This window comes from Macrosteles quadrilineatus, unplaced genomic scaffold (assembly GCF_028750875.1).
Source record: "Macrosteles quadrilineatus isolate MER2022 unplaced genomic scaffold, UCM_ALF_1.0 Scaffold_1__1_contigs__length_201487025, whole genome shotgun sequence".
NCBI classification, from domain to species: domain Eukaryota; kingdom Metazoa; phylum Arthropoda; class Insecta; order Hemiptera; family Cicadellidae; genus Macrosteles; species Macrosteles quadrilineatus.
Window position 1 is genome coordinate 189,702,843 of NW_026542594.1, and position 11,308 is coordinate 189,714,150.

Below are 11,308 nucleotides of genomic sequence, written 5' to 3' on the forward strand. Positions count from 1 at the left end.
AGGTAAGGTAAGGTAAGCCTTATCTAATTGAAATTTGTTTGTTTATTAACCATCTCACTATTAGTCTAAGTAATCTTGTTAAGTTTAGCTGAAATGTGTTCTGCCGTTATTGAGTGATGTTGCTTTATTTGATGCATTGAAGTTGATCCCAAAGAGCTACGCTCAATGATACAGTTAAACCATTTTTAGCTTTACCTCGTTAAACTAAAACCATAATAAAAAATGCTCATCAATCGGAAAAAGAGCTATGCTTTGGGAACTGTCATTCGTGGCACAAGTAGTCAGTCTTGCTCCACCATCAGAATTTAATGGAGCACACGACAAAACGTATCTCAGAAAACATAGGTGGGTTGAAGAGTCTCATATAACAGCAATTACAACAAACATATCAAATTTAAACTACTGTTGTAGACATCTTTGCATAGACATGTCCTTTAAATTCCATATCATTTGTTAAAAGAAAAATTAAAGTACAGTATAGATAATCAGATCAAATCTTTTATCTTTTTCTGTTAGGGGTTTACATGGTTTTACTGTATTGTTGGTTTTACTATACAATAGTTTGAGTGCAAACACATTATACCCATACTAAAATAATCATTTCAATAGTGTATTTACTATTGCTACTTAAAACTCTGTTAAAATCCTGAAACTTTTCAGATGTATTTTAATGAATAACAACAAAAACAAGATTTTAAAAAGGATCAACCTTTCTTTGTTCCTCTTGAAAAACTAAAGCGATGTTGTTGAAGTGCTTTTGTTGTCGCTTCCGAACCTCTTCCAGAGATTCCTTTGGCTTATAATCCACAGCTAAAACATGTACAACTGTTATTATTTGGAGAATTATCAGTGTTAATAAATATAATTCACCAATATCTGGTAGACAATACGTTTTGTTATTATGGTTCATAGGTGGACCCATGGACACCTAAGGACACATGGAGTTTTTTTAATCAAGAAAGAAAGGATTCACAACATGATAACACTTTGATTCACTGTTTTGGCTTTGGTATATTATATTTAAAAAATGATAACTTTTCTCTTACCATAACCTGCGGCTTCATCTAACAGATCATCGCTCAAACGGTGACCCTGATCAACGTGTTTATATCTGGCCAAATACTCTTCTCTTTTCTTTGCCTCTTTCTGTTGAAAAATAAAATAAACTTAAAAAAACACAAATTCTAAGTGTAAAACATACAAAATTCGTTACATAACTTAATCAATAATAAAAATAAAAAATAAACGCTAAACTGTTGATAAGTTTTAGATTGCTAGATATGAGAGGCCAGAGAAGTAAGAAAAAATACCCCCGCCGCAGCAAACCTGCAGACTAAGCGAATTTCCATTTGACTGATTGGATTTACACTGAAATGTCTACTTAAAAATATAACATTTATTCCCGATTTAAATAGAATTAGTTTAACAAGTACTTAGGTTTGCTGCATCAGGGAGGGTAAAACTGTTTTTTTTTGTAAAATGTTAATAGTTAGTAAGAAATAAAAACATTTTCCAAATTTGATCAAAATATGTTCATAAACAAGCAAACTACAACAGTTTACTCATTCTCCATAAGAATAACATGGAAATTTTAAATTTACAATTTTTTGGAATTTTCTCCGTAACCATTAGGCGCATAATAACGCTTCAATATACTAACTTATTTGATTTTTGAAGCTCTAAAAAATAGTTTGGAAATAAATTGCTAATTTTTTTTTTTTTTTTTGTCAAAAATTGGAAAAACCTATTTTTACCCCATAAAACCACCCGTAAACACCCGTTCCCATGGTCCGATCATGCTGGATCGCGAACTCGTTCGAATAAACGTAGGTTTACACGTTTGTACCAAATTTCATCAAAATCGGATAATTTTTGCTCGAGTTATCGTGCTGACAGACACACACATATATATATATATGAATTTGAACGGATGGTGTTTTTGGCCTCTAGGGACCTCAAAACGAAAAAAAAAATCGGTCCCGCGTCCAGGTCTTACCATGAGTACTACGGTAATAGCTTATTCCCTATATGGGAAATTCGCATAAACATTGTGTAATATAAAATTGAATAATAATTATCTATGTGACATAAGCACTCTTTATACAGGTACCCAGATATTTTGATTTATAAGCACTGAAGAGAATACAGTACTGTGGAGTCATCAGCACCTTCTGAACAGGCTATTTAAGTGTTTTAACATAAACTTTATGAAGCAAAAACTATTCGTAGGCGATCCTGTTTGGTCCTAAAACTTAACAATGTAAACTTATTGAAATATACCTTAATAACATATAATTGATTAGTAAATAGTTAAGTTTTTGTTTTCAGTTGTTACTTTATATTTGGCATTTTTTGAAACTTCATAAATTCTTTGGATATAGTTACAACAAAATTTTTATCGAAATCTGAGTTTTTTTTGCTTGTACAGTACACCCATTGCATACAAAACAAAAATCTAACAGACAGCATCAAGAGCGTGGGGCTGAAAAAATGGGTCTGTTCAGGGAATGAAGACCTAGAATAAAAGCTTACAAGCCATGTTTGTTGACACATAAACCCACAATGTTTAACAGAACAACGCCAATTTTACGATAATTTATGCCAAATTTAAACCGAACGAGATAATCTTCATCTCTACATACTCAAACTTTACTCAGAACAAAGGAGAGAATAGTAAAACAAGCTTCAGATATTCCGATGCGATACGGTATTATTAATGCCCTGAGTTATTACTGGTTAGACAACACTATTATTAATTAGCATAGCTCTAGAGACTTTTATAAAAGATTTTTAATACATACCTCTCTCTTCTTTTCTTCGTGTATGGCTCTTTCAACTTCATACCGCTCTTCGATTCTATTCAACGCTTCAGCGCGAGTAGGGACTCGTTCATTAGAATCTCTTACAGGGCGGTTGATGTTGAGCTGTTTCCCACCTGTAAAGCCCGTCTCCTTAAGTAGTGCATTTTTTGATTTAACATTTTCACGCTTCACATAGTCACCATGATTATGTTCAGAACTACCTACAGAAAGATCCTCGTTTAGTTCAGTTAGGTTATGCCTAATGCGAGGCGTTGCTCTATGGGATATTCCACCGTTGGAAGAACTTGGTCGATTTAAAACATTTGTGTCAAAACCATGTTGGTTCATTATAGTGATTCTTTCTTCCTTAGTGACTTTTCTCATTACCTTTGGAGATGCTTTGGATTTTAAAGCATCCATTTTTGACAGTGACTCAATATTGGAACTTGGTTTCCTCACAGGTCTGTTTTCAGTTTTTTCTGACATATTGTTATTCGTGTTAACATAATCATTTCCTTTTACATAATCATTCTCTCTTTCATAACTTTCCTTAGTGACTTTTCTCATTACCTTTAGAGATGCTTTGGATTTTAAAGCATTCATTCTTGACCGTAACTCAATATTGGAACTTGGGTACCCAACAGGTCTGTTATCAGTTTTTTCTGACATATTGTTATTCGTGTTAACATAATCATTTCCTTTTACATTATCATTCTCTCTTTTATAACTTGCTTTTGCATTATTTGGCGATTTTCTCTTTCTGAAGTCAACACTATTGGTTGAATTTTCAGAGTCCATTTCATGTGAGAAATCTGTTGTCTGAAGTGTAGAATTACGAGGTATTAGTGACCAATCGTTCATAGTGCGCATTGGCTTACATTCAGTGTTTGATTTTTTACCTTCATCACAGACTGCTTCAGATTCTAAAAAAGAGAGAGGCGGCAGCATATTTGTGAATGTTCCTAAAAGCTCTTTCCTTAAAATCTCAGTTGACCCAGGTCTTTGCCAAAACCTTAAAGCGTTGTCCATAGCTCTCAAATATGGCCCACCTCTTAAAGTACTAACTCTTGGGTAACGATTTTCTGTCATATTTGTTGAGTGTATGTTTGTCACTGAATTATCAGTTTCCATAATTTCATCACTCTGCCTATAGTTGTAGTTTGGCCTACCCCTTGGCCTTCGTTGGTTAGGTCCGCCTTCATTACCTAAAATATTTGAAAGCGTTACTTTTAACAACAAAAAAATAAATAAATTATAGAGTGTATGACAAGGAAATTTATAGGAAATCAAGACAGTGAATATGATTCTAGCATTGATAATAACCCATCGTTAACACTAATACCAAAACCCCGGACTGACAGACCCACGGGAATTTTCAAAATCGCATGTTCGCAACACTGTTTACTTGGGAGATTCTATTCCCCCAATACCTTCCCCCTTTGCCTTCCCTACGAATTGATATAGCCTATTGTTTGTTCATTTTGCATGGGTGTCGTGACCTTGACAGGTTGTCTGTTCATAACATGTCCGTCTCAGAAGCCCAGCGTTAGTGTGTATTTTAAAGCGGGGTCTCACAGACCGGGGGTTTCGGTTAACGTCAGCCTAGGTAGGGTTTCGGTATTAGTGTTACGGTAAGGTAATAGTTTGATACGCATAGTATGTGATGGCACTTCGCAGTGTGGTAGCCATTACGTTTACAAACACACATAGGTAGGTGACAAAACGACAAAACGGACTTTTCTTCCGAGCACATTTATTTTGAAAAAGAAATATGTGATATTGTCGGCCCACAGTTTTAAGAATAACCAACCTCTTTATAGGAACCGATGGAACATCATTAGATCATTTTTTCGCTCTCCCTTCCCCCGTCATACTACTCCTATTAGCCTAGCTAGTTTAAACCAGAGAGTCACCAAAGTAAAAAAAACCTTAGCCTATAAGGAAAAAAATGCCCATGTTAAAAAATCAGCCTGAATTTTTTTTGGCAAGTTCCCGCGGCAACTGCTTGGTAGAAAAGGTGCTGCCCAGAATCTCACACGCAGCTGTGTGAGTGAGACAGCAAATAAGCGAAGAGAGAGAGAGGGGGGGAGAGATAGAGAGAGGCTAGTGCTAACTAGCGGCGGCCGCACAAAGCTCATTTCGGCGGCCAAATCCAGTGCGACTATTCCCCATAAGCATTCTGCTTTTTATAAGGTTTGTATTCTCTGGAGACACGTTGCATGAAGCCAACTTCTGTGCGCCACCACTCGCGTTCCTAGAGTGAGGTCCCGTGCAACCCCCGAGTGGGTTGTTGTTTTTGTACCTTTAGAAGCACTTGTACCGTCTCGGGCTCTGCAATGGTGACCAAAGTTTACATAGTCTACAATGAATGATGTAGCCTAGTGACACTATAAAATAATATCTGCTATTTGATGTATCTTTGTAAAAAAAAATCTAAAATGGCGGACACTCATCACCAACTGTAGGGACTAGTGCTCCCCATTATTTCAGTGAATTTGAAGTTGTGTGGTAAAACCAAAATTACCTAGGCCTACATCACTTCACACAAACCTGTACTCATCAACTGTAAGTACACGAAAATCATGAGAAACTAAGATTTGCATAGGCATAGGCCTACCTAAAGAGTAAATGCAATCTGAAAACAAATCTGCTGCACAAGCGATTGCAACTCACAAACATACCTTGCTCTCAGCATTAAAATATTGAATCAAGCACCAAAATAAATTTGTATAGCCTAATCTTCTGACTATAAACTGAAAAATTCCATGATATTTATTTATGAATAAGATATACTATTTAGTATTTACAGAACCAATTAAAACTGTGACAGCTGGTGAGAAGCAATGCTGACAAAAGCACAATCAGCACATTCCATCTTAGCTTACCAATGCCAACATGAGCTGAGCTGTGCTTTCAAGTCACTAATGCAAGACTGCACATATAATCAATTGACATAATATTCCTGATCAAAAACACTCAAACAATTTGACCAAACCAAGAGGAAATTTATTTCACAACCATCAACAACTAAACCCACCTAAAAAAAAATAGTGACAATCAGACACCATCATAAATCATGTCAAAATATCCATGCGGAATATGCAACATAGGGGTTAAAACAAAGGCATTCTGTGTACCGGAGAGTGCAATCAATGGTATCACTCCAAATGCCTCAACTCGCTTACGAACCTAGAGATACAAAGCTGGAAATGTAATTTATGTACTGAAGATACCAAAGTCCAAAACCCCAGTGTAGACGAACTAGAGCAAAGAATTAGTATCCTAAGTGACATAGAATCAGCTGAACTTGAAACATCACTATCTTTAGCATCCGAGGTTGGCAGCATGCTGCTAACGGAGAACAAAGAAAAACTCAAAAAAAATTAGTAGCTAAGAAAAACAAGTACCGTACGTTATTCTAGAAAATTAAATAAAGGAATGGAAAAACTCCAAAGACAATTCCTTAAATATAGGCTACTAACAGCAACTAGAGGAGCGCATTATTGAAAAGTAAAACATCCTATTGAAATATATATGGGCCTACATAATTTGCCTCCAGGATTGATCTATTGACTTAAAATGAGGTTACTAACCTGTCGTCAATCAGTCCTCTATTGTCTTCGATGACTATCGTTTCGGGGTTATAACCCCATTTTCAAATCTTCTCTAAGCCGTCGTCAAAATTACTTTACACATACACATAAACACACACGAAAACATTTATAATTACAAATCATGTACACGCGCGTGAGGCCGGCCAAGGACAAAACCAGACTGCTGTTTTCGTGTGTGTTTTGTGTATGTGTAAAGTAATTTTGACGACGGCTTACGCAAGAGAATATGTTTGACATTTGACAACTGAAGAGAAGATTTGAAAATGGGGTTATAACCCCGAAACTATAGACATCGAAGACAGTAGAGGACTGATTGACGACAGGTTAGTAACCTCAATTTATGTCTATTGAAATATAACTCTCATTAAAAAATAATACAAATAATACAATAATAATAAAAAATATAGGTAATGACAAACGGAGAACCGAAAAAATTGAAAACCGTACAGTGTTAGTTTATGATGTAAAAAGTTCTATAATATAAACTTATGTGTATACTAATAATGAAATATACATGTTTGTAAAGCTAATGAAGTAAGGAATCAAAAAAAGTCACACAAACTTCACTAACACTAACACTACGAACTAATAACGTATTTAGTAATAAATCGCGGATAACACGAGAACGAACACTATTACCGGCAACAACACAAACAAACAATGGCGAATACAAGACAGCTGACAGACTGTTGCAGTAATGACTCACTTCCGTCGTCTACATGCGAGCATACAGAAATAACCCTGAGTGCAGGGCTGCCACTCTCTGAATCTATATTTCTTCCTCTTCAAAATGACATACTATATGACTAGTAATAATAAATTACACTGTATGTAATTCGTATTTTCCACATCGTCACATGACGACCATTGGCCATTTGTTAAAAATTTCGAAAACAGCTGTTTTCATAAAATCGTACCGGTTGTGCAATCAATATTTCGTTCTAAATATTACTACCACAATGAAGATAAAATCAATGGCTATTCAGTGGTACCACCCACAACATCCCACGACGAAAATTACCAGAGCAGGGTAATGCCAAACAAGACGTGTTTTGCCAGTTCCCAAGTGTCCGCTGCAAAAGTCGTGCCGCGCCAAAAATTCATTTGATTTCTAATCGTCGTGACATTGTTATATAGGCCTACCTGCTACCAACAGGGTTTGTTTATGTAATAAAATGAAAGTTCAGAATGTGATCTTTCGAATGGTATATTCTCATCTGAGTTGATTATACGTGTTTTTTTTACCGCTAAAAAAATTTCGGCCCACATCGTCACCAGACGACTTTGGCCATTCTAAGCATCAACGTCAGATCGTCACCAGACGACGATTGGCCACTGCTAGGGTTAAAGCTCTTTTAAAAGGTCTAGAGAGAAATTGGAAAATTGTGTGTTTACCGGTAAAGGGTAAAAAATGTGAAAACCCAATATTTAGGCTACCCTATAAAACCCCGTTCCCATGGTCCGATCATGCTGGTTCGCCAACTCATTCAAGTTTATCCCACCTTACACCTTTAAACCAAATTTCATCAAAATCAGACAAAAATTAGGCTACCGGTACTCAAGTTATCGCGTTTAGGCTACGGACGTATAACTTAGGCAGATATAAATATAATACAAATAACTTATAAGAATTTAAACAAATGGTGTTTTTTGGCCTCTGTGGACATCAAAATGAAAAAGTAAATGGGTCCCGGACCTAGGTCTTAGGCCTACTGTGCCACCTACGGTAATAGACTACTATAGGCTACCTAGGCTAGGGCCTAGGTAAGTAAATTTGCTAAAAGTGAATAATTTTGTAAAAAACAATAATTTTAATTCTTATACTACCTACTTCCCTATAGAGAAAAATTCGCTAAAACAGAAAGCACTGATAAAAGGAGATACAAATGAGATAGGCCTAGCCTATGGCCTAGAAAAAATGTTCAAGGAGCACCTTACAAGGAGAGTACTGAAACTATCCTTAGATATGAAACAAACAATAGCCTACCTAGGCCTATAATATTTTTCAAACAATAATTTAGTGATAAAATATGATAAAACCTAATATTCTAATTTAAAAAAAATCTAAGCACTAGCTCTAATAAGTAAGATAAGTCCCTTTGCACAAGTGCGACTTATCTAGGTGACTAGGTTAGGCTGTGATTAGGTAAGCCCGACTGGGTAGCGGACCACAGGATACACCGGTTCACACGAGGACATATCCACAGACTTTATGAAAAAATGGATATCAAAACTACTCATATCCATCACTGGTGCACAATGTGAACAAAGGGAAGAATGCGAGTTGCACCACCCGATCGCTCGTGTGAACGCTCCCATAAGTTAAGGAAACGTGTACTGCTATGACGCTAGAGCAGGTGACTGGGTAGCTACCATGATTGACTGGGAAGCGGAGCTGACAATGGTTTGGGACACGAAGCTCGTGTGAACAGCTCATAGGATCCTGTGGTCCGCTAAGCTTACCCAGTCGGGCTTAGGGCCTACCTAGTCTTACCTAGTCACAGCCTAGTCAGCTAAGTTAAATAGGCCTAAGTCTCTCGTGTGAACCGGGCCTTACGCAGTAACTTAATGGTTGATGGTCGCTAGAATTTACTGACTTAAAACATGTTTAACCATAGGCCTAGTTCTGTTATCAAAAAAATCCTCAAAGAAAACATTGAATCCTGGAAGCTTAACCCTCCCAGTGTTACTTGACGAAAATTCGGCAAGCACCACACTTTGTATAGTGTTACTTGCCGATTTTTCGACAAGCAGACATCGTTTACGGCGAAGGCTCTATAACTGACTGAATCGGATTGAACTGGATCGAGTTAGGTATCGTTCTTTCCGTTACATTCTAAGCTGTCTCCAGATGTCTGTCTCTAAGCGCTATTCATTTTAGTTCTGAAAATATTGTAGCAGACAGCTGACGTGCGTGTATTTGTAAACAGCTAGGTTCCCCCGGACCGATGACTGATGTGTTTTATTACGTTTATCATTGTTTTAGTGTTAAAAATCAAAAGTAGTGATATACGTGGTGCATTATAAGAAGATTTAAGTGGTTTTGAAGTGCTGGTTGATGATCCTGAAGAAGTAGGTAGTGATATTGATGTAAATTATCAGCCAGATTCCTAGCTATGGTTAGGCTATGCATTCTTAGCTAAACGCTATGTACTGAAATCAGTTTTTTGCCCATAACTTATTTATTTGCAAATATACTTCCTTATATTATTATATATTTGTAATCCTCATAAAATTTAGAACAAAGTGGCTATTTTCAAATATTTATAGGCCTATAATTTATACAATTTCATTAGGCGCGAACTTATTTTTTTTTTGAAAATTTTCGAAATTATATTTTTTTTACCTAAAAGATTTTTTTTTTTTTTTAAATGTTCCTTATGTTTTATATATAATATTGAAGCCCATGATTTTCCAAACAAAATGGTATATAGAACATTAGAATTAACATTGTTTTAAGCTTCTCAGATACGTTTTAATAAAACCTTGCAAATGCGCCAAAAATAGGTGGACATTAAGGCCTAAACTATGGACACTTGGAGGGTTAATAATTGTAATTTCCCTCTTTTAGGGGTATGGTAATTATTCCTCCGGCAAAGCACATAGGCTACCAACTTAATAATCCTCCTCCAAACAAGTCTGGGTGAGCCCCTCTGGCGACCTATCATTAATAGGCTGGAGTAAGTTAAGCTAGCCTAGGCCTAAATTAGGCTAGGCCTAAGTTAGGCTAGGCCTAAGTTAGGCTAGGCCTAAGTTAGGCTAGGACCAAGTTAGGCTAGGACCAAGTTAGGCTAGGCCTAAGTTAGGCTAGGCCTAAGTTAGGCTACGCCTAAGCCCAAGACAGTTTACAAAATCCACCAATAACTTAGGCCTAGCCTCGCAGCAAATGCAAAGATGTCATAAGAGAGGAATTGCAGTTTTAGTTGCTTAATAAACCTTCGTCCTATGAAATGAAACTTACCGGCACCTAGCCCTCTAGGAGGCCTATTTGAGGTCGTTCCAGCCCTACTCGAATCTTTGAATGTGAAAGACGACATGATGATACGAATTTGTATCTCTACTATCCAGTTCGTTTTCTTTAAGCTCTGCCCTGTTTCCTGTTACAATTGAATCGTCACTTTTACTTACTTACACGCTAGTCCTACACACAGTACCTATCTACCTACGTCTACTACTGTCTACAGTCTACACTGCACTGCACACTGCACTGAGACTGAGAGAGATTGAGAACGAGAACTGACCAACCAACCACCGAACCGAACCACCAACCAAACCACTGTTAAAGTTACCATACCACTAGTTACCACTACCAGTTACCGTGAAAAAGAACCGTACAGACAGAGACAGAATAAAGTAAAGTCAGTAGTCACTCACTCACTACACAACACAACACTACACCATACACTTCACTTCACGACGGTCTTCTTAGTCAGTCAGTCTCGCTTCACCACTCAACCCAACTCAGCCACCCGGTTCATGAACACTAGACTAAGTAACTTAAGTCAGTCTAGTCTCGCTCCGCTCCACTCACATGGTGGAACCATAGATAAAACATACTCCTCAAGGAGTATGTTTTATATGGTTTTATCTATGGTGGAACACTCACGCATTGCCACGGCCACCCGTCGAAAGTGGTTGTGGTATTCGGGAGCTTGGATATAGAGAAGCGGAATGGGAAGAGATGAGCATCGGTAATCGATGGACGATGTTTTCGAATCATCAATCAATGTTTTATTTCGGTGTTCGATCAATGTTTTATTTCGGTGTTATAGGTTTTTTGCATCGAAATTTTTTCGGTTACTATCGAAGCATCTGAAGTACATGGACAAGACCATAGATTTGATAAACATGGGAACGGGGTTTAATGTGGTAAAAAATTGTTTTTCTCATTTT

At 36.9% G+C, this 11,308-nt stretch overlaps 1 protein-coding gene across 2 annotated transcripts in view; it reads right to left on the minus strand.

Annotated features, from left to right (window-relative positions):
- LOC128992507 (signal transducer and activator of transcription B-like) overlaps positions 1-10,571 on the minus strand; it is a 45,287-nt gene extending 34,716 nt beyond the window's left edge. The window contains exons 1-4 of one of the 2 annotated variants that reach the window (XM_054416125.1): positions 10,377-10,571; positions 2,802-2,935; positions 1,047-1,146; positions 710-810 (exon numbers count right to left, since the gene is read on the minus strand). In XM_054416125.1, the coding sequence (XP_054272100.1) occupies positions 710-810; positions 1,047-1,146; positions 2,802-2,935; positions 10,377-10,452 (411 nt within the window). In that variant the 5' untranslated portion in view covers positions 10,453-10,571. Of the gene's footprint in view, positions 1-709; positions 811-1,046; positions 1,147-2,801; positions 4,007-10,376 lie in introns of both variants that reach the window. The other variant, XM_054416116.1, reaches the window with a different exon arrangement.
- Positions 10,572-11,308: the final 737 nt, after the last annotated feature.